Genomic DNA, 22,329 nt, shown 5'->3' on the forward strand with positions numbered 1-22,329 from the left:
GGAGTGCTGGTATATACACAAGTGTACAGTGCCTCTCCATCTCACAGAATTAACTCAACAACAGGACTGTGAAGAGCTGTAAACTCCTCAAGAGTGGGTGCTCAGTACACAAGCTTTTCTGAGGCTGCATGGCAAAGACTGAGCATTAAGAACGTGGATGAGGTAGGGGAGGAAAGAAAACAACGATAATTAGAATATCACCGCTGGCCGAAAAAGCCCCAAAACATCTGTGGACATTCTCCCAACTTAGTTTTTGAAAGAGAAGGTTAAAGAGTAACTGAGGAACCTGCCCTTGGAATGTTGTTTGTCTTAGTGGCTTATTCATACCATTTATCCAGCCCTTAGTCATGATGGCTTCTCATTGATCCTGACGTGCACTTTTGAAAAATAGCAAGGCACAAATCCCCTTCTCACTGCTCCTGGAACCTTCTCTCCCTGCGATGCCGGGCTCAGTGCTGTGCAGCTGGGTGCTGTGCCGTGGCTCGCTGCTCGTTGTCCAGCCGTGGCGGCTGGTTTGGCTGCCAGCTCACCCTCTGCTGCCCTGCCGCGCTCACCTGGCGGCTGTGCGCTCACACAGGGTGGGCGAGGCGGCCCTGAGGGTCTCACACAGCCCCGTGTGAGCAGCGAGGACGCCCCGCCAGGTGCACTCCAAGGAAACCCCCCCGGGAGCCTCTGGGGACCATCAGGAGGGCCTGTGGCTCACAGCTGTGTGAGAGAACACGCCGTGAGCACCACCAGAGGCACACAGCAACTACAGAGAGCGCAGCGCAGCGCAGGCATGGAAGGGTCAGGCTGGCTGCTCCAGGGCGGCCCTGCCTGGGCGACCTGCAGACCTCCTGCCATGAACAAGGAAGGCGTGGGCAGGGCCCGACTGGATTTCTGCAGAGAACATCCTTGCGCTGTGTCCCAGGAGATGCCCACAGGCTCTCCGTCAGAAGCCAAGAGGCTCAGGCAGCTGCTCCTGGATAGCCTGGAAGAGACAATGCCCTGCAGGGCTCTCGCTGCTGTGCACCGGAGGAGAATGCACACACGGCAGAGCTGCATCCTTCCGGCCGCGCTGCGTGACAGGGAAAGAGCCAAGGGGCACGGAGCAAGGCTCTGAGCCCCAGGAAAGCCTTTGTCACTGTGAGGGTGAGCGAGCACCGGCACAGGCTGCCCAGAAAGGCTGTGGAGCCTCTGTCCTTGGAGGCATTAAACAAATGGTGGCAGGGTGTTCCTGGGTGATCAGGAGGCTTGGACTGGATGTCCTCCAGAGATCCCCTCCAGCATCAGCCTGACTGTGCTGCTGCGGAGGCGTCCAAAGCTTGCATGGAAACCAAGAAGTGTCTTTGACTGTGCTTTGATAATTTCACAGGATTCTAGCCTGTGAAACTAACCAGGAATTACTGCAGAGCCAAACTTTTTCACACCTGAGGGAAGCATCTCCTTGGGCTCAGCTTCCTCTCAGCCCCGTTAAATCCTGCCCTGGGTGGCTGGAAGCAGTGTGGTGGTGAGGAGGCTGTTCGGTGCATTGCTCCTCCGTTGGCTGCACCGACAGGAGACCACAAAGCACAGGGACCCCTCGGTGCTGCCTCTGTCCAGAGCAGCCACCCGCACCAGGGCAAGCCCCAGAGGTGCTGCAGGCTGGGGCCATGACAGGGGCCGGGGCCGGGGGTCAGGAGATGTGAGGTGATGGGGTGTGTGGGGCTGTGAGCTGTGGGACGGTGTGAGAGAAGGGGGGGGTGCAGGTGTGAGGGTGCGTGGGGTGACAGGAGCGGTGAGAGCTGGGCAGGAGCAGGGTTCGGAGGGGTGTGTGGGGTGTGAGGGGTCTGAGGGGTGTGTGGGGTCTGAGGGGTGTGAGGGGTCTGACAGGTCTGAGGGGTGTGTGGGGTCTGAGGGGTGTGTGGGGTGTGTGGGGTGTATGTGGTACGAGGAGGGTGAAGAGTGTGAGGGTTGTGTGGGGTGCGAAGGATATTTGGGGTGGGAGACGTTTCAAGGGATGTGTGGGGTCTGAGGGGTGTGTGGAGTGTGTGTGGTACGAGGAGGGAGAAGGGCGTGAGGGGGCTGTGGGGTGTATGAGGTCTGTGGGGTGTGTGGGTTGTGTGGGGTGTGAAGGGTTTTTGGGGTGTGAGGGGTATCTGGGTTGTCGGGGTGTCCGGGTGTGGATGTGGGGGGGGGGGCGTGAGGGGACATAGCCGGGTGTGAGGGGGCTGCGTGTCCGGATTTGGGGCTGGGGGAAGAGCCTTGGGTTGCTGGGGGTGTGAGGGGGCCGTGGGTCCGGATTTGGGGCTGGGGGAACAGCCGTGGGGTGCTGGGGGTGTGAGGGGACATAGCCGGGTGTGAGGGGCCCGTGGGTCCGGATTTGGGGCGGGGGAACAGCCGTGGGGTGTGAGGGGACGCAGCCGGGTGTGAGGAGGCTCCGGGTCCGGACTCGGGGCTGCGGCAGCGGCCGCGGGCGCAGGGCGGGCCCGCGCTGCGGGGGTGGGCCCGGGGGTGGGGGCTGCGCGGGGCAGCGGCCGTGCAGGAGCAGCGCAGCCCCGCCGAGGCCGAGGGCGGTGCCGGGGGCGGTGCTCGCTGTCCCGGCGCTGCCGAGTGTCCCGGTGTCGCTCGGCGCCGCCGGGAGCGCCAGGAGCGGCGGCTCCGTCCCGTCCGCCCGCAGCCGAGCCGAGCGCGCAGGGAACGGCGCGGCCGCCTCGCCGCCGACAGCGCGGTAAAGTATTTAAAGTAATTCTCGCAGCTTTCGTCTGCTGCTCGTGGTGTGTGCGTGTTGCTGTGCGTGCTTCTCGCTGCCGGGAAGTTTGCCGGCTCCCTGCTCTTTGCCGGCTGCGCTCGGGGAAGCCCTTTAGAGCCGTCAGGTTGCGAGTTGTGCTGGAAACTTTGGGGTGGTGGTGGTGGTGGAGCAGTTTTGGCAGCGTTGGAATGGGAATTTTTTGTGAATCAAAAGTAACTCGTACGTGGTAAATTTAAAGCAGCAAAACAAGTTTTTACTGCCCTGACTGAATTTGCCAGGTTTAATGTGTATATGAAGAATCATAAAAATACCGAAGTGCTCGTGCTCTTTGAGTGTGAAAGCTTTTTTTCCGAGATGAGATCCAATGACAATTTCACTGGAATGATTCTAGACTCTCTAAGCACAACTGTGAGAGCTTGTTTAGCAGTGAGGGTGCTGAGGCTCGGAGGGCAGGAAATCTGGCTCTCACATTAAACAGGTGAGGAATACTTTGCGAGGACTCCTTCATTCATATCATGCATTCATGACACTGTTGCCTTTATTTGTTTATTTGTTATAACGTCGATGGGCTCTTTCCCCCTCAGTGCTGTGATTACTCTATTAGATTCAGAACCAGGTTTTCATGCTATGAGGTGCCCGGTGCTATTTTGTCTCAGAGTACTTTCCAGGACAATATTGCTGTTTGAAAACAAAGCTAAGCCCTTTCTAAACAGCACGGTGCAGGAGTATTATTTGCACAGGGATAAGAGGAATTTGTGGGTGATTTGACAGACCAGCCCGTGATTCAGTGTCACACACCGAGTTCCATAAGTTCCTCATTCCTCAAAGTGCTTTAAGGCTTGAAGCTGCTTCCAAAGTTTACCTTCACAGGTGAGAGGCACCTGTGTCAGTCCCGACAGCTTAGGAACTCATGGAGAGCCTCTGACATGGCAGTTAATTGCATTTAGGAATGCTGTACAGTCCCAATCTGTCCAGCACCGATCTGCAATGAATTGTCCAATAAGTTGCTGTTGTAGGGAATCTGCTCGGCTGGTGGTCTTTCACTTCAGAAACGCCAGCTGTGGGGTTTTTGGAGCAGGTTGTAGCCAGTCCGGGTGTGATGTGATGAACTGATGAAGCTGTGGCTGTCACCCAGCACTCGGGAGTGTGTTCTGCATTATGTTGTTCTAGTTGTGAGCCTGTAACACTTTCTTCTGATGGTACAGTATCTGATTCCAAAGTGTTCGTGTGTTTCTCTTCCCCGTGTCATGAATCCTCTCTTCACTTTTCTCTGCACAGAAGCATCTCAGGCTTTCTCCAGGCAAGCCCATACCTGCCAGCCCCATTTACTCCTGCCTTTCCAACTTCAGCTGTTGTCTTAGGTCAGCCTTCCCGTCCCTCAGACCAGCTGCAGTCGGCGGAAACAGCGAATTTCAGCAACAGGAGGGGTTAGAGGAGATGCCAGAGGAGCAGCCTCACCTTCAGCCCTGACCTGCTGCACCACTTCAGGTAGCATTATTCTCTCTCCGTGCCTGTTCAATATTTAATGTTCTTTTGGCCGTAAAAGGGGTTTCTGCAGATGGAAGGGCTTCTGTAATAAAAGCTATGTGCCGTCACTTGAATAAAGTGAGCAGTGAAGTATCAGAGGAGCTTTAGATATATAGGAAAGAAATGTGAAATCACCAATAACTTCCAGGTGAGTCAAAGCCAAGGGACAACACAGCCAGAATTCCAACATGTGTGTTATCTACCAGGTATTTCTCTGCAGTTTCCTTCTGGAAACCTAAGTGCACAAATTGATTGGACACATTTATGAAGGACTTCACAATAATCGTGAATACATTACTTGTCAAAAGTACACATAAAAATCACAATGATGATTTGCACTTCGATGAAAGCTGAGATCGACAGTAGTGAGTCCTGTACTTTTATTATAATAGAGTGAATCCCTAAAGTAATTTCAGTGCAATTACCTTTTAAAAATGTTTCATCAAGACAGAGGGGTGAAAAAAAACAAGCCACCAGTCAAAGTCAGATTTCCTCCCCAGATATCCAGGGAGTAAATCTGGTGCTCATTTTTTTTGCTTGTTGGACTTCTGGAGCAAAGTATGTTGAGATCATCCTTTGACTTTGGTATTCACAGTAAAACAAAATGAAATTACTGGTTTTCAGTTACTCACCAGAACATTACTAGTGTTTTCAGTGATGAATAAAAATGATTAATTAATTGCCTTTACAGTTAAACCAGTTAAACATTTTTATCTCTCAAGAAACACATTGTAAATAACAGAATGTAATAATGTAATGCATACCTAATCTTGTGTTGGGATAATATTGCTCTGCCCATTATTAAAGACTGATTTTTTTTTCTTTTTCTGTAAAGGCTTTCCCTACACACGGGTAAGCAAGCGCATACAAGACAAAGAAGTTTTAGTTGCCTGTCTGCAGGTATACATTCTTATGTGACTGTGTATTGTTATTTATGAATGTACATTGCTATGTATGTTATTTATGCCTAATGTTAATTAAGCTACTCATTTTTTTGTGTGTGTGAAACCCCCTGATTCTCTTTGATGTTGTCAAATGTTTCTTTTGTTGTAGAGCTGATACTGTCTGCTCAGGCAGAAGACTGTGTAAAAGGACAGTCAAAAAGTAAGAAGGTGACACTCATGCTTTAATCTTATAGAAACACTATAATTATACTGAAGGGTTTTTTAAGTTTTTAACGCATTTGTTGTAAGTCTAAAGGGTGGGAAAACCTTTCTCCTCTTCTTCCCTCCATAGTTTTTTCACAAACCACGAGGGCGTTTACGGAGCAATTAGCACGGTTAAACCCGCTGTTATTCTTTCCCCATCCCTTCTCTTTCCCGGGTGTGTTTTCCCGGGCACAGCGGGCGTGGCTGCGAGGCCAGGGCAGGTGCAGGAGGGCAGGGCAGGACGATGGAGGCAGCGGACGTGCCGCCCGAGGGCTACTCGCTGATCAAGGCCGTGTACCAGCGGCGGCTGCGGCTGACGCGGCTGCTGATCGACGGCGGCGCCTACGTCAACGAGAGCAACAGCCGCGGCGAGACGCCGCTCATGGTGGCCTGCATGACCCAGCACGCCGACCTGCAGAGCGCCAGCAAGGCCAGGATGGTCAAGTACCTGCTGGACAACAAGGCTGACCCCAACATCCAGGACAAGTCGGGCAAGACGGCCCTGATGCACGCCTGCCTGGAGAAGGCGGGCCCCGAGGTGGTGTCGCTGCTGCTGATGAGCGGCGCCGACCCCAGCCTGCCGGACCACTCCAACTGCTCTGCGCTGGTGTACGCCATCAACGCTGCCGACAGAGACACGCTGGAGCTGCTGCTCAAGGCCTGCAAGGCGCGGGGCAAGGAGGTCATCATCATCACCACCGACAAGTCCGCCTCAGGCAGGCAGAAAACGAAGCAGTACCTGAACGTGCCTCCCCCAGACCTCGAGGAGTGCGCTTCCCCAGCTGACTGCACCTCCCCGTCAGAGATTGAACCGGACGAGGGTCCAGAAGACCCTTTCAGCTTCAAAGAGCTGTACGGCGGGCAGCAGGGGGACAGCTCGTCTGAAAGAGTGCCACTGATGACCAAAGCCAGCTCCACCCCAGCACGGTTCAAGCTGACACAGGTGCTGCAGTGTGACCCGTGGCTAAAGTGCTGTCCAGCAGTGTTTCACCAGAGGAAAATTGCTTCTCCACAAGAACTTGAGGGCATCAGTCCCATGGAGGAGCTCTCCTGTTCGGTGGGTGGCCTTGACTTGGGCAAGAGCATCACCACCAGTCACGAAGGTAGAGACAGGAAGGACACTGCTCAGGCGCTGAGAGCCTCTGATCAAACCATGTCAAGGAAAGCACTGCGCGATGCCATAAACTATCAGACTCCTTTTGTTGAAGAGAAGCATAACCCCAGTGAGATTCCCATGGGCATGGATGCCAGTTTGGGGCAAATCAGCTTGCTTTCAAACCTTGGCAGTATTCTCAAGAAAGGAAGCGGAGAAGCAAACTACAACATCTCCGGCTCTCAGCTGACTAACAGTCTGATTCCTGCTGCTGACACCAAAGGTAGTAAGTCACCAAAAGGAAGTAAAGAGATTCTTCCTACCTACCAGACTTTGTTGCCAAGTCCGAGAAGAGCTCTGGAGATGTCTCCCGCTTCTCCACGAGGCAGAAATCAGGCTCCTCTGGAGGAAGAGGGCTCAGGAGCCCTAGTGGTGGATCAGACGAGGCCAGGTTTTCTGCCTCCACTGAATGTGAGCCCCCGCCCCCCAGTTCCAGAGCTCACTGTCATAAACACAGTCTCTGGAATGATTTCTTATGGACAAACTCACTTAGTGCCCCCAGGATCTGCTTTCCCTAAGGGGACCAAAGAGACCAATCTGCTGCGGCGGAGGCCGTACGAGCAGATCACAGTCTGAGCAGGTTCAGCAGTCGCTGAATCTTTAGCAGGAGAGCAAAGGGGATCTTTACGATATGTAAATATTCGCTGCAGTGCTTGGCTGTAATGGTATGTATCACAAAATAGAGCAGGGCTGTGATGTGAAGTGACGTCTGCCTCAGGATGAGTGGTACAGCTCAGAAACTAAATGAACAGACATCTAACGAGGCTGTCTTCTCCAAACTAAGGAGCGCTCATTTTGCTGGTTTTGTAAAGTTTTCAACTTGCCTGTGACAGACAACCCACAACAGTCCTTCAGCATTGCAGTTCTCATTGTAGGTTGTAAATACTACCCCTCCAGGCTTTCCCCAAACACGCACCCTTGCAGCACGCAGAGAGGTGTGCACAGGGGGTTTGGGACCCCGCAGCGTTTGACTGTGATGCTGGACGCCGGGCTGCCCGTGTCCAGCTTGTACATACACAGAAACCCCAGAGGCAGCGGCGGGCTGGGTGGCAGCAGCCGCACCCCGGCAGTGTCCCCTGGCCCCCGCAGCCTCGCAGACACGTCGCCGCTGGTGACAGCGGTGCCGCAGGGCTGTGCCGCCCGCGGAAGCCCGGCCGCGGGCGGGCAGCGTGCCCCGGAGCCCGGCTGGCCCCGGGAGCCGGCGCTGGCAGCCGCGGAGCTCCGCAGCGCTGCCGGGAGCCAGCCGGGCGAGTGATCTGCCCCGGGGGTGCCGCAAGCCAGCCCCGCTCCGGCTGTCCCCGGGCACCGCGGGCTGCTGCCGCTGCAGCCTCTGGAATCCGCTCCAGAGGGACTTTGTCTCATTCGGGAAAGCGAGGAAAAGCGCTTTTATTTGGGAAAAGCGAGGGTGCGGGGGGCAGCGCCTGCGGCTGGAACAGGCTCTGTAGCCTCCTGCGGTTGTGGAGCCTCCAAAAAGAGACGTGCCTGGCAATCTGCCCCGGTGACAGCCCTCCTCGCCGGGCTGCGGACACCGGGACACCGCCGGAGTGTCTGCACGAGCCGGGGCACTGCGCGCACACACACACACCCACACACACCTGGGAGGAGCAGGAGGAGCAGGAGCAGGAGCGGGAGCTCTGTCCTCCTGCTCAGACAGACCCCAAAAAGATCACCCCACAGCTTCAGGGAAGCGAGGCCCTGGCACAGCTTCCCCGGAGAAGCTGTTGCTGGCCCATCCCTGGGAGTGTTCCAGTGGCTTGGAGCCACTTGGTCTAGTGGAAGGTGTCCCTGCCGTGGCGGGGACCTTGGAATGAGATGGGCTTTTGTTTCGGACGGTTTCCAACCCAAACCACTCTGTGATCCTGTGAGTGTAGTTACGAAACTCACCTGGGAGATGGAAACCCACATTTTGCCTAATTTGAAGCCGAGGGCTGAATTTCCCACAAGTGGAGAGCAGTCCTCTGCAGCCTCCGAGCTGCTGCGTATTTTTAAGTGTCTCTATCTAAAAATCTGAAAATCTTTCTTTCCTTTAGTGTCTTGTGATTCCAAGTATCTCCCTTGTCTCTGTGTGCATCCCGTAGATGCTGGATTTCTGGTATTGCATTTAGCATTTAGGTCTCATCTTCTAAATTTTGAGGAAAAGTGGATGTGTTCTGTCGTACTTTACAGAAATTACTTGTGTTGGAGTTGTGTCTGTGTAGTGTGAATTTCAGTATACTGAAAATAGGTATTTATTTCCTGAAGATACTCAGTGGGTATGTTGCAGCTTCAGTCCAAAAGCTCACCGAATCTGACATCGCCTAAAAAAAGCCTGTATTGTTATTTAGCTTTGCACTTAGCAGGAGACAATTTAACGGGGATCTTAAGCATCAAACAGTGCTAAGGGGATCTTGAACATCAACCAATTCAAAGAGGATCGGAGACATCAAACAATTTGAAGGGGATCACAAACATTACGAACATTTAATGGGGATCATCACCATAAAACAATGTAATGGGGATTCTAAACACTAAACCATTGAAAGGGGATTATAAACATATGCTCTCTGTAAATAACTTTTTGGGAGTATTTGTTTCCATTCAGGTTCTGCCTTTTCCTTCAGGAGATTTTTCCTGAATCAGGCCCTGCGTACACCAGGTACAAAAAAGGATTATGTGGACATATTTTTATGATACAGAAACTATGTGGAACAAAATATGTCAGTATTAACTGAGTACAAATTAGTCCCTACACAGAATTGTACTTTCCAGATGTTTTTATGATAATACAAAAGGAAATGGCAAGTTCTCATCTGTTCACCTCATAGTGAAGTTCAATATTTGAAGGGGAAAACAGATCTTTAAAAAGTAAAAATTCTTTCTTAGAGGAAATTGACTATCACCAGGTGTTCTAACTGGTATCTTTGCTGAGGGTATAAAGCCCAACTTATGCTGTTTTGATTTTAAAATTGATTATGTACATGGGACTGTGGTTCCCTTAAATGAAACCGTAATTTTTCTATTCAATGCTCAGACAGTGGAGGGAAGTGGCAAGAGTCTTGAAAAGGGAAGTTTTTTGGTAGTGTCGCCAGTATTTTGTGATTAATTGTGATGCAAAGTAGTGTGAAGTGTTAATGTTTTTGTTTGTGCTGCTGCTACAAGTGACCTCCAAAGGAAAAAGCTTTGTTCTCTTGCTGTCGTTATGCTGAATAAATAAAAGTTACTTTTCCCCCTCAGAGGGAACATGGAAATAAGCACATGCTTTTATTCACTGCTCAGAAAATGATGAGTCATTGCAAAAGGTACTCACTCAGGAGTGTTTCTCGGGCCGCCTCTGTACAAGAAAATGGGAACGGTTACTCGGACTTAATGCAATACAGCTAAATTCGTCCAGAGTATGGTGCGAGAGAGGCTCTTTCCACCTGCCGGCAGCTTCCTGTGCCTCCACTTGTGCAGCAGAGATGCACTTGTGTTATCTTTGAAGCCTTCATCCCTGACATTTCCCAGCCAGACCGATGTTCTTTTCAGCCGAGCGCGGTCAGCGCGACCCCAGCGCCTGATGTTAAATCCTGGGTTAAAAACCAGCCCTTGGTGGCGGCACAGGAAGCGCCCGCGGCCGCTGGGGAGCCGGGCTGTGCTGGGGAGCGGCCCCGCGGTGACACCGCGGTGACACCACCGGGCTGAGCCACGGCCACACGCCCCCGGCGCAGGAGGGATTTCAAACCCTCGGGAAAGGTGCAAAACAATCCGGGTTTTTTTTTTTTTTCCTTCTCACCTTCATTTTCTCTGCAAAGTGCTGTGAAACCACACAATGGAAGTAACTTCAAAACAAATAGTGGAGGCTTCACAAAAAGCAGTGATTATGTAAGAACTCCCATTATTTTGGTTTGAGAGATTTAAGAACAGCAAGTCACCACACAAAAATGTCGTAAACTAGCAGTTTTCAAGGTTGTTTTTAAGGTGCAATGTTCAAAATATAGGCTTCAAAATATCTTTCGCTGCGCATTTAATTTGGTTTTGCTTTTAAGGAGTAATTGCTTTGTTTTGATCTTTGTCTTTCACAACTACACAGCACTTCCAAAAGAATGTTGCCATAATTTGATGCAGCTATACAAGAAAAACAGTAAACCAAGCAGGCACTAAATTTCCTTTTCTCTCCTCATCAGTCCCGTGTAAGACCTTTATCTCCCTGCATGCCATATCAGCAGAGCTAATTCCTGTCCCAACTACAGCAAGGGATTCGTAAACATTCTTACGTTTGCACTGTACAGCACCGCTGGTGCAGGAATGTGCCCCCTATGGACAGAGGGACAGAACCTTCCTCTGTCCCCCAAAAAGCAAAGAGCCCAGAACTTTCTCCCAGTGATCAGGTAGAAAATCACTGATAGGACCTTGGGGCTTCACCTCAAGTTTGGGGACAGCTCATTGGCCATGAGCCAAAAGGTCCCGCCTGGGCCATTGAGTAGAAAAGCACAGAACAAAGAAACCAAATCGCTTTTGTGAGGTGTCTTTACCAGGAGCACAAGCCTGTGGCACCTGGATCGGTTTGAGTTTGTTATTTTGCCTTTTATTAAACCTTTGTTGTTCCTGACGCTGTCACATCAGCCTCCTGCTCCTTTTGTGCCTTCCAGAGAATGCTGAGCGATTCTGGGGTGTAGCGTTGGGGTGTTGAGAGCTCATCAGATCGGCTCAAAACCCCAGGCAAAAACGTTCTACACTGGCACTGCACTAACTTCAGGGAAATCAGCTTTCACAACGAAACACCTTGAGAAAGCCCAGCGGGGCTTCTCAGAGCCAAAGGGATGAAATCCCAACTGTCATCACTCAATATTCCAGCGCCCAGCGGTCAGCCCTCCCGCACAGACAACGGGTCTTTCTCTCCCGTTCACAAGCTGACCTTTTCTGTAAGAAAGCTCCCCAGCATGCAGCTACATCTAGACACACACATATATGTATCGGTGTCAATATGCAGCATTCCCGTTCCCCAGCAGCGCCTGTCACCCGAGCCAGGCACTGCCCGCGCTGGTGACGCACGCAGCTGCACAGCTCCTGTTGATCCAGGCGTTTTTTGTCCCAAAAGTTATGTCCAGTTCAAAATGACGCCGGGCTCTCACGCTGAGCACCAGAGATGCTTTCTAGAAATGCGCACGGGGCTATTTATTCTCCAGCTCCTGAATCCCAGGCACAGAGGCACGCTGAGGAACTGCAGTAAATTCCTGTTTTTTCCCCGAAAGCATCAGCAATTTGGAATGCTTTCATTCGAGTTTCGCAGACGGAGTGAGTGACAGCCTGCCTTCTCCCGAAAACCTGCTGATTTTTAAACATCAACCTGTACACGACTTTTAAAACCAGCCCCACAGCAACACATTTTATTTTAGGAGAGCATTTGAATAAACACGGAGAAACAAAATCAAATTAATTTATTTATGTGCAAGTCAGGCCAGACTGACATAAACAACCTCACAGGGGACTAGCAAAGATACCTAGGTGAAATTACTTACAGAAATTCATATATATAGAATAATCCATGCAGAATAATCAAATGCACCACACAGCCATTTCCAGATAATTTCCAGGTAGTCCAGATGATGTCTTCTTTAATTTTACCTGATTCTCCTGTTTGCTGACATCCACAGATACTGCCCAGAGATACTTCTTCCTTAAAAATACCTCTGGCAATGGCTGATGTTTTTCACTGAACAGTTTAGGGAGTTTTAACAAATCTCAGTATTTCAGGCGGGAACCGGTCAGTGGGAGGATTTCCAAACAGCAGGAAAATGTGTCCCTGTGGTCCCAAAGGGACCTGCCACTGCGAGATGAAACCCTGCAAATCAATGAATGCAAATGCCCGCAAGCAACCACAGCTGAGAGATGAATCGTTACTCACTGTAGAAATCGCACAGCCAGGCGCTCCCTTGATGAGAGATTACCTTAAATCAGGTACTCGGCTTAGCTATCCCAAGTATAATCGGGTAATTTCCTTCCTTATGTGGAAAAATCTGCTCCTAATTTTAGCCAAGCATGCCTTAGCAGACGACCAAGAGGAAGCAAGCTCTACCCCTGAAGAACAGAAAACAGCTATTGGATAAATCTCTCAAAGGAGTTGTAGGTTACAAGAGGGAGTCTTGAATTTCAATGTGAGACCACGATAATTCAAGATTTAGGACTAAGAACTGTAACTAACTTTTCTACCACAGCTGTACCAATGCCATGTCAGAGCAGTAAAAATTACTGCAATTCACTTCAGTGCTCACAGCCTGTAAAATGTTGTGTGCAGCATCTGTTTGGTTACAGCGAGTTAATGAAATTCCTGCAGGAACCACGTGAGAGGAAAAGGGGGACAAGAAGCTGACAAAGTTTCTCACAGCATTAGCTGTCATTCAGAAGCTGAGATGTCCTCTGTGACTGTGCAAGAAACCTTTGCTTCTTCTGGTATCGTTTGTGCTGCCTGGCAGAAGCCAATCCCACAGGGCCTGCATCTCAGTCCGCGTGGATTTTGGGGATTTGCAGCAGCAAAAGGGGCAATAAAAGGTTTCACTGAACCAGACAGGGCCCTCCCTGCAGGTGGTGAGCAGGGGCTCAGCTTTTATCCGGGACATTTCCACTGTGTGGAATTCTGAGAGCTGCAGGGCCACGCAGCCCAGCGAGGGAACGAGCCTGCAGCCCTGGGGAAAGCCCAGGTGGGGACAGCTCAGCCGTGCTGGGGACAGCCAAGGCGGGGACAGCACTGATGGGGACAGCACTGTCACTGCTGCCACACCCAGCCCAGCTCGCAGCACCCGCCAGGGCCGCTCACTGGCCATGGCACTGCTCTGGCACTGCCTGGGCACAGGGAGCACGGACACGGGGACACCTGCACCACGGCCACAGTGACCCCAGGCACGGGGAGCACGGGCAGAGCAGCTGGCAGTGTCACTCTCCCCTCCTGCAGCGTGGCACCGGGGTCCCACGCCGCGAGCAGGCACCACGGGCAAGGCACTGCATCTCTGTGTGGGAGGCCTTTCCCCACAGTGCCAAACAAAACCTCCCCCAGGAACCACAGGCGTGCTCAGCACAGCCCTTCTGGCAGGGAAAGTGCGTTTCTTTGACTTGAAAAGTCCTCACATTTAAAGGGGTTTACAATGTAAAGCACTGCAGGGTCAGGCACTGCCTGCTCTGCATTTACTGTTCTATTCCAATGGCTTTTCTGAATTCAGAATTTTGTGGCTCAAAAATGTCATAATAAACCCTACTTTTATCAAAATTTTCTCGGATGAGAAGCAAGTCTTCTACAGAGTACACATCTTCCTTTCCTGTCCAAACAGTGAGGCTGAACCTATGTCCAGAAAAGGGGAGAAAACAAACAGAACAAAGAGGAGTATGTTAAGACAAAGCATGCAAACCAGAAAGACACTGCACTAACAGACTCCTAAAAATACTCAGGATTGCAGCATCCTAACTTTAGAAATGTGAGCAAATACAAACAACTGCACCCCCAGACCAATTTGTCTGTGACTGTTCTGCCAGATCTCAGAGGGATTTGAATTAAAGAACTCAGGTAAATACCCAGCAACGAAATTCACCAGACTGAGCATCTAAGGTTCGATAAATTAATCAACAGTCACAAGCTGAGCCTCAAAACAGGAAGCATGATGCAATCCCAGATGCAGGTGATGGTTGTGCTCTGTGCTTTGTCACATCAGGGATGTGTAGAGATGCCACCTAACCCAATTCTCATTAACTGCACAGAACTTCTCAAAAAACACTGAGATCCCCCAAAGCATTATTCAGCTAAAGCATTACTGCCACAGCCTCCACATGAGATACACTTGGTTTTTCCCCATGTTTAATAAAACTGAAATAACTTTAAAAATGGATAAATGAAAATTCATTTGTATGTGAGCAAAACTGGCTCAGAAATTTCTGTCTTCTAATCATGCCACTGAAGAACCCCCCTGAGTTTTATGAGGAGGGGAAAGAGAAAATCCCCATATTTCTGTGGGAAAAATGTTTGTATCCAAGGACATTTGAGACTGGCACAATTTTTAAGGTACATTCTTAGCGCAATAATATTTTAAATTCAATTTCCCAGTTCTAACAGCTTAATTCCAATTTCCGTCTTGAGTCTTCATCATAGAAAAGAATATCAGCACTCAACTTATCCACCCTGTTGTTTCTGAATAATTAGAAATTTTTCAGAGATTCCCTCAAGTTTTCTGTCTTGGGCTTTGACCTTGGATGGAACAGTTTTATTAAACTCTGGGCAGGCAGAGCAGTTGGAAAAGATGAGTATATGGCAATATGTGGGAAGCTGGTCTTATCCTCATTCTATTACATGTGAGTAATTTTTATAATGAAATGGTTAGGGGTTGTTAAGAAAGATTTTGAAATGAAAATGTAAGTTCCTGTATGAAAACCACTGAATACATTTCAAGTGCCTCAGCAAAATTAATTAGCTCGCAGGGAAACACCTGACTTCCAATCTAAAAATCATCTTTGACATTTTGCAAAAATGCTACCAAAATATAAATAGCATTCCAAAACTAAGTCTTTGGATTGGATGAATTCCCAATTGCAGCATGAAACTATTTAGTCAATTTAACTACATCCATCTCAGGAAATGTTTGCAGCAGCACTGGGTCGCACACCTAGGCACCATTTAAAAGTCCTCATAGCAGGTAATAAAAAATAAGCTTCTGGAATTTAACTACCTTACAGAAATTAACAGTGACCACTTCTGTCTGAGGACTCAAACGCTTTGAGGCCTGCGGGCAATGAAGCACTGGCACAGGAGGAATTTCCGCATCTCCGATGCCATGGGGCTGAGTGTGACACAGGTGAGGACAGGCGAGGGCCGGGGGCTGGCACTGGCCTGGCTCTGCTGGGCCCTGCAGGGAGGAGAGCTGTGGGGGCAGCACTGACCTGGGGCACTGCTGCAGCAGCCACTGCAGCTGCGGGATGGAGCCGGGCACCAGCGCAGCCCTGACCGCGAACGACACCGGCTGCGACAGCGGGAGGCACAGCTGCCACATCTCCTGCACCGCGGGCCACTCATAGCCTGGGGACACACAGGACACTCACTGGGGACACTCAGGACACTCACAGCCCCTGGGGACACACAGGGCACTCAGCCCATGGGGACACACGGGGCACTCAGAGCTCACAGCCCTGGGGACAGACGCAGCCCCGGGTCCCCGAAGTCCCCTGGTGACACAAAGCCTGCTCATCCCGTGCTCCTGAAAACCTCGAAATTCCCTGTGAAACTGCTGCGTGGCTCTGAGCCCACACATGCCAGAGGGAAGATGCAATAAATGCACCCTCAACGTGGAACATGAACTCACCGTGCAAGCCTTTATTTCCCATACCTTACACACACTCTTAGTTTCTTTACATACAGCCACAGAACGTGGCATTTTTAATGTATTTTTGCCCTTTCTCTAAAAACCTCTGACTTCAATATGGCCTGGTTTAACATTTCCAAGGACCCTTTAAAAACAAAACCATCAAGAAAAAATTGGGACAAAAACTTAAGTTAATCCATTAGGAATGACGTTATACACAAATCTAACACACACGGACAAAAATGTTCTGTGCCTAAAAATGCTACAATCAAGCAATCTGAAGCACTGAAAGTGCCTTTGGTGGGGTTTTTATTAGGACTGGAGCTATTTCAAATTATATTTACCTGCTCTTTTGTTTCTACAGGCTATAAAAATCCTGTAACAACAGTTAATAACTTTTTCCTCAGTTACTCAGATGAAATGTAGTGAGTACAAAGAGTAAAAATGCACTAAGTATTAAAAAAGTTTTCTGGGGCAAGCAGCAACTTCTAGGTGAAATCACTCAAATGAGCTGGTTTTCTTAAGTTTTATTGTAGAACCTCACTTAGTATTTGCATAAACTGAAATCTGGGCTGGAGATAAAATGAACTTTGTTCTCACGGGTTACCCAGTATTTCTAATACATTTTCCAGCAATTTTTTCCTGCACTGAAAATACCTGGGAGAAAGCACTGAACCCTTTAATAACACTGCAGTGTATCATACAATAAAATAAGAAATCTTGCTACTGAGTAAGCAGCAATGGGGATAGTGTATAATCCTGCCATGGTGGCCCCAGGCAATACTGGGGGGACTGTGCTTCCCATAGTGAGAATTGCAAGAGGAAGCCTGTGAAAAAGATCCTATATTAATGAAAATCGGGAAGTTTACAGCAAAAATCCAAGTATCCAAGAGCAATGAAATGTTAGGGATAAGGCTGACCCGCAACTGGATTGCAGTGATCAGAAAAAGCAGAGATAAAGTTCCACATTCTCAGCTGATCTGTTTTTCCTCAGGATGAATGCCAGGGCTCCAGATCAGTGCTGCCGAGATTCAGGGACAGCCCCTGAAACAGAGGCTAAGGAGTTTGTCCCTCAGAGGTGCTCAGCAGGTGAGAAGGAGCTGAAGCACAAACCAGCTTATTTTAGGAACAAAAAGATGTGCTTTCCACCCACCTGTGCTGCCACTGCAGCACAGTGCCCTGTCCAACACCCCGGCACAGGACAGAGCTCCTCAATCACTGCAGCTCCCAGCCAGGACACGGCCTGGCGCTGCTGCCAGCTGCACACACCCTGCCAGCAAAGCAGCCCTGCCCTTACCTTGCCCTCGGTGGCAGCCTGTGGTCCAGCCCAGGGACAGGGTGGCATCGGGGCAGGAGGAGGTGACGGCGCGCAGGAAGGCGCGGGCGTCCAGCGGCGCGCAGCTCCCGCCGGGCCCGGGCAGGATGTCCCCGTTCAGCCACACGGGTCTGTCCAGGGCCTGCCCCGCCTGCCCCAGCAGCTCCAGAGAGGGTCCCACGGCGGCCAGGCTGCGCCGGGACACGGGGCAGGGTCAGGGACGGCAGTGTCACCGCAGTGTCACCACACCCCCGTGCCACGCCCGCTGCCATCCGCCGGCTGCCCCTGCAGGAGCAAAACCCCAGCGTTCCACCCCCTGCTCCCAGCACTTCCCGGCCTCACCTCACCACCCCCGACCCTGGCACCTCTTCAGCGCAGGCCTGAGAAGGGCTTTAGCAAAGGAAGCCACTGCAGCCTCTGACACCTGTGCTCCATCAGAGCTGAGAGCCACAAATGCTGTAAATTCAGTCCGAAGAGTGAAAGGCATCTGTCCCCCCTTAACCACGCTCCCAGTGGCAAAGATTTTATCACTGTGCCACATCCAGACTCAAAGCCAGATCCATGCAAAGTGATGCACCTCTACTAGGAGAATAAAAGGCCCAGCACAGACCAATTTAAGGCAACTAGAAGATAGAAAAGGCACCCACTTGAACGTTTAATGCCCGGTTCTGGTTCGTCCCACAGTGCCTAAGTGTGGCAGCACACAGAAGCCTGCCTGCCCTATGACCATCTGACAGATTTAAGTTGTTAAAGATGTCTGAATTGTTAAATATGAGCTGGCATCACTTGAGGAACCAGTGCAGACACCCTGTGAGCATTTAACAAAACCTCTGGTCACATATTCCTACTGTCCTGTCCAGACACGAGAAAAAGCACAATTTGCTTTTTCCTATCTCTAGCCCACCAAAACTTCCAAAGCACTGTGGAAGGAAAGGAGATGGGCAACAGTGGGGAAAAGAAATGAACACCAAGAAAAATCTTCTTTCTGTCACAGCCCATTAATTACTGCACGATGTAACATTGAGGAATTGAAAACCACTGTGGTCAGAGTTTTGGAATTAGGTTAGCTCTAAAGCACAGAGCCAGTCCCCTGAGCTGCTTGTCTTGTTTGCTCTGCAAAGTCACTTTGTGTATTTTGTGTTTCGTGCTGCTGGGGTTAAGGTGTGGGGCTGCAGCATTGCTGGCACAGGCTGGGGCCAGAGCAGCTGCTATCCTCACATCTCAGGGCTGGAGGAATGCCTCCCCTCGTACCCAAAGCAGTGAGAAAAAAGCACAAAGCAAGATGGCAACAGAGGGGAAAAAAAAACAAAACCCGAGAGAGAAGAAAAAACCAAAGCAAAACAACAGCAACAAAAAAAATCCACTCCCAAAAAAACGCAAACCCGAGAGCACTGGTGTTGTTGCACAGCATTTAGAAAACTCAGACTGCTGCCTTCATGTGAAATGGCTTTGGCATTTCTGAGGTGGGACACTGAAGACCTTTTGCAGAATACATTAATTTCAGTAGCCAAAGCCAGCAGGAGATGTAATTATGTGGTCAGTCAGGCCAATAGAGCAGACATTTTAAAAAGTACATTTTTAAAGCACCATTGAAATTATCTCCGAAACTTCAGCAATTAAATATTATGAAAAGGAACATCAAAATCTGTTATCACTTATTTGACTCTATCTGCACTGTGTGATGTACTTTTAAATGTCTTTACACAATAATACTTCTGTGATGCCATGCACTTTTAAAAGCTTTCTTGAATCGCTCCACTTGGCGGTAAACTTCTTGTGGAAAAATGAAAGGTAGGTAGGTTAAAATTCATTTAAACAGTAATTAAAATGGAGGAAAAACTTCACCAAAACTCACTAGAAGTAAGCCCAAACAAATGCCTACTGCTCTTTTTTCCTTCTCTGCCCAGAAGGACACACACAGATCCCGTGACAATAACAGGATTTAGCCTGCCCACGGTTTTTACTTTCATGAACTTTCATTTCAAACTCTTCCAGGGCAATCTCATGGGGCTTTCAGGTGTGTTTGCCACTCCAGAAGTGAAACAGCTAATGGCTCAAACTGTGAGTGAGCCTCTGTTTAGTTAGTAAGGGCAGAGAAAGGAGCCCTCCAGAGAGGCACCAGCATTTCACCTGCCCAGTGGGAAAGTTCTGCTCACAGCACCTAATTCACTGAGTAAAAAAAAAAAAAAATCATTACCTGTAGCTCAAAACACTTTTAAAGGGTTTGTTCTTGCCATGATTTGAGAATTAAGGACTATGTTTCCACATGGATTATGCCTCTGAATGCTACACTGCACAATAAGGAGGGGTTTGGTTGACAACCAGCTGTAGAATTGTAACAGGTAAGAACGCAAACAAGCAACACACCCATCCTTTTGTTGAGATACCTCTTAAAGTCGAGCTTGATGCCTTTATTGGTGCTGCCCATCTGTGCCAGCCACTCCTGCAGGGTGATGTCGCTGTCAGTGTCCGGGGGGTGAGCCAGGATGGGCTCCCCGTCCCCTCCCCGAAGGACAACATCCACCTCCACCATGTGCACATCGCCTGGGGGGTGAGAAATTACACCTCAGCCTGCAGTGCCTCAGGGTAGGAACGTGCCCCTATGGACAGAGGGACAGAACCTTCCTCTGTCCCCCAGAAAGCAAAGAGCCCAGAACTTTCTCCCGGTGATCAGGTAGGAAAATCACTGATAGGACCTTGGGGCTTCACCTCAAGTTTGGGGACAGCTAATTGGCCATGAGCCAAAAGGTCCCGCCTGGGCCATTGAGTAGAAAAGCACAGAACAAAGAAACCAAATCGCTTTTGTGAGGTGTCTTTACCAGGAGCACAGGTCTGTGGCACCTGGATCGCTTTGAGTTTGTTATTTTGCCTTTTGTTGAACCTTTTTTGTTCCTGACGCTGTCACATCAGCCTCCTGCTCCTTTTGCGCCTTCCAGAGAATGCTGAGCGATTCTGGGGTGTTGAGAGCTCATCAGATCAGCTCAAAACCCCAGGCAAAAATGTTACACCTCAGGGCAACAATTACCCAGCAGGTCTGCCCACACCAGCCCCTGCACCCTCACTCCAAGGGGAACTGCTGTGTGTGACACAAAAAATGCCATTCTCGGGGGTTTCCAGTCACGAAACTCTTTGCAAGCCTACAACCAAGTGAAAATTGATGTTTCAGTGTGCATTTGGCCAAGCTTTCTTCTTCAGGGGAACAGAAAAACGGACTTCCAAGAACTTGTTAAATTTCAGATCTCTTCCTCTGCAAATAGGGTTCCTGAGAGAGGAAAGATGAGCGCAGGACTTAATACTGGCAGAGACTGAGCATTCCCCTTGACTCATTGCCAAAACCGACAAGGAAAACGTTAGCTCACAGACACGACAGGCAAAGAGGGGTCTCAGGAGTGCTCAGGCTCTTGAAAACAGCTTTATGTAATGAATCTGGGCAGTGCTACCAGCTCTGCAGTGTGCCCAATACACACACTGAAGACTGAAATCCGAAGAAAAGAGCTAGTGATGGTATCCAGGATAAAGGGTGTTACATATACATTTACACAAGTATGTGTCTTTCAAATAGTCACATAAATTTACATTCAATCCGCTGCCGCCCAGGCTGGTGCACCATGGCCCTTGTGGCTCTGCCAGGAGGGGACACACGGGGGGGATTTGGGATCTTATCCCAGGGAACAGGGACAGGAGCAGAGGGAACGGCCTCAGGGTGGGCACAGCAGGAATTTCCCCATGGAAAGGGGGCTCAGGGCTGGAAGTGCCCAGGGAGGAGAGCCCATCCCTGGAGGGATTTAACAGCCGTGAGGAGCCTGGAGGAGGGAGAGGAGGAGGAGGGAGAGGAGGGAGAGGAAGAGGAGGGAGAGGAGGAGGAGGAGGAGGAGGAGGAGGGGGAGGAGGAGGAGGAGGAGGAGGGGGTGTAAGAGGAAGGGGCCTGTGCCACACTCACTTCGCGCGGCCTCCGCCGCCCGGGCGCTGCTGTTGGCGGCGTGGAACCAGCGCACGGCAGCCCCGTCCCGGGCCGCGATGCGCCCGCAGCGCAGGAAGTGATCCACGGGCCACTCGCTCCAGGCGCCTGCGGGGACACGGCGGCGACACGGCGGGGACACGGCGGGCAGCCCTCACAGCCCCGGCCCGCCCCGGCCCCGATCCCGATCCAGCCCTCACAGCCCCGGCCCCGATCCCGATCCCGATCCCGGCCCCGATCCCGATCCCGATCCCGATCCAGCCCTCACAGCCCCGGCCCCGGCCCCGGTCCCGATCCCGATCCCGATCCCGATCCCGATCCCGATCCAGCCCTCACAGCCCCGGCCCCGATCCCGATCCCGATCCCGGCCCCGATCCCGATCCAGCCCTCACAGCCCCGGACCCGGCTCAGCCCTCACAGCCCCGACCCCGATCCCGATCCCGATCCCGATCCAGCCCTCACAGCCCCGGCCCCGGTCCCGATCCAGCCCTCACAAACCCGGCCCCGGCCCCGGGCTCGATCCAACCCTCACAGCCCCGGCCCCGGGCCCGGCTCAGCCCTCACAGCCCCGATCCCGATCCCGATCCCGATCCCGATCCCGATCCCGATCCAGCCCTGACAGCCCCGGCCGGCCCCGGCCCGGCGCGGCCCCGCGCTCACCCCGCGCCGCGCTCGCCATGGCCCGGCCCGGCCCGGCGCCGCCCCGCCGGGGGCTGGGTGCCACCGCCTTCGCTCCGGGCGGAGCCGGGCCGCGCCTCGGTGCGGAGCGTGTCGCAGCGAGCCCGAGCGGGGACGGTGTGTCCGTGTCCTTTGGAGCCTCTTCAGCAGGAAGGGCCTGAGCCGCGGGACAGGCTGCAGCTGCACACACGGACTCCCGGGCTCCCAACGCTGCAGCACGGGAGGCAGGCAGGGCGAGAGGCCATCCTCAGCCGGGCCAGGCTGGCTCAGGGTGGAACAGCGGGAATTTCCCCATGGAAAGGGCACTCAGGCACTGGAACTGCCCAGGGGGAGTCTGGAGTGCCCACCTGGAGGTGGCACTGGGAGCCCTGGGCTGGGGACAAGGTGGGGATGGGGCACAGCTGGGACTCCATGGGCTGGGAGCGATTTCCCAGCTTAATTCTCTGGTGCTGTGTGAAATTGGTGTACACCCATGCGTGCCTGGCAGCCTTGTGGAAATGCTCAGAGCCCCCATGTGCTGCAGCTGGCCCCTGCTCAGGGCAGC

At 51.4% G+C, this 22,329-nt stretch overlaps 2 protein-coding genes across 9 annotated transcripts; one reads left to right on the plus strand and one right to left on the minus strand.

The window, feature by feature from the left end:
* Window positions 1-2,542: 2,542 nt before the first annotated feature.
* Window positions 2,543-10,260, plus strand: ANKRD34B (ankyrin repeat domain 34B). Of its 5 annotated transcripts, none has more exons than XM_038125461.1 (5): window positions 2,543-2,689; window positions 3,989-4,198; window positions 5,073-5,137; window positions 5,291-5,349; window positions 5,581-10,260. In XM_038125461.1, the coding sequence occupies exon 5, from the start codon at window positions 5,630-5,632 to the stop codon at window positions 7,112-7,114; it is 1,485 nt and encodes a 494-aa protein (XP_037981389.1). In that variant the 5' UTR covers window positions 2,543-2,689; window positions 3,989-4,198; window positions 5,073-5,137; window positions 5,291-5,349; window positions 5,581-5,629; the 3' UTR covers window positions 7,115-10,260. The 5 variants fall into 5 exon arrangements, with proteins under 5 accessions (XP_037981389.1, XP_037981388.1, XP_037981386.1 ...); XM_038125460.1 differs by having other exon boundaries at window positions 5,291-5,341; window positions 5,474-10,260; XM_038125458.1 differs by having other exon boundaries at window positions 5,291-5,341.
* A 2,977-nt stretch (window positions 10,261-13,237) lies between these two features.
* FAM151B (family with sequence similarity 151 member B) lies at window positions 13,238-22,114 on the minus strand. Of its 4 annotated transcripts, XM_038125465.1 has the most exons (7): window positions 21,768-22,103; window positions 21,090-21,215; window positions 19,674-19,693; window positions 19,537-19,592; window positions 17,132-17,340; window positions 15,416-15,551; window positions 13,238-13,829 (listed from the first exon to the last, which is right to left on the minus strand). In XM_038125465.1, exons 1-7 carry the CDS (start codon window positions 21,784-21,786, stop codon window positions 13,676-13,678), a joined length of 720 nt encoding a protein of 239 aa, XP_037981393.1. In that variant the 5' UTR covers window positions 21,787-22,103; the 3' UTR covers window positions 13,238-13,675. The 4 variants fall into 4 exon arrangements, with proteins under 4 accessions (XP_037981393.1, XP_037981395.1, XP_037981391.1 ...); XM_038125467.1 differs by lacking the exon at window positions 15,416-15,551 and having other exon boundaries at window positions 17,132-17,434; window positions 21,768-22,114; XM_038125463.1 differs by having other exon boundaries at window positions 19,537-19,693; window positions 21,768-22,076.
* Window positions 22,115-22,329: the final 215 nt, after the last annotated feature.

The sequence above is a fragment of the Motacilla alba genome, chromosome Z (genome assembly GCF_015832195.1).
Source record: "Motacilla alba alba isolate MOTALB_02 chromosome Z, Motacilla_alba_V1.0_pri, whole genome shotgun sequence".
NCBI classification, from domain to species: Eukaryota; Metazoa; Chordata; class Aves; order Passeriformes; family Motacillidae; genus Motacilla; species Motacilla alba.

What these genes read in the sequence shown, in the direction of transcription:
- ANKRD34B (XM_038125461.1), top strand. Translation starts at nt 5,630, where the DNA reads ATGGAGGCAGCGGACGTGCCGCCCGAGGGCTACTCGCTGATCAAGGCC.
- FAM151B (XM_038125463.1), bottom strand. An exon ending in GGCGGCGGAGGCCGCGCGAA is followed by an intron (nt 19,694 to 21,089) that starts GTGAGTGTGGCA and finishes CTCACCCCCCAG; the next exon opens with GCGATGTGCACATGGTGGAG. An exon ending in AGGCTGCCACCGAGGGCAAG is followed by an intron (nt 15,552 to 17,131) that starts GTAAGGGCAGGG and finishes GTGTGTCCCCAG; the next exon opens with GCTATGAGTGGCCCGCGGTG.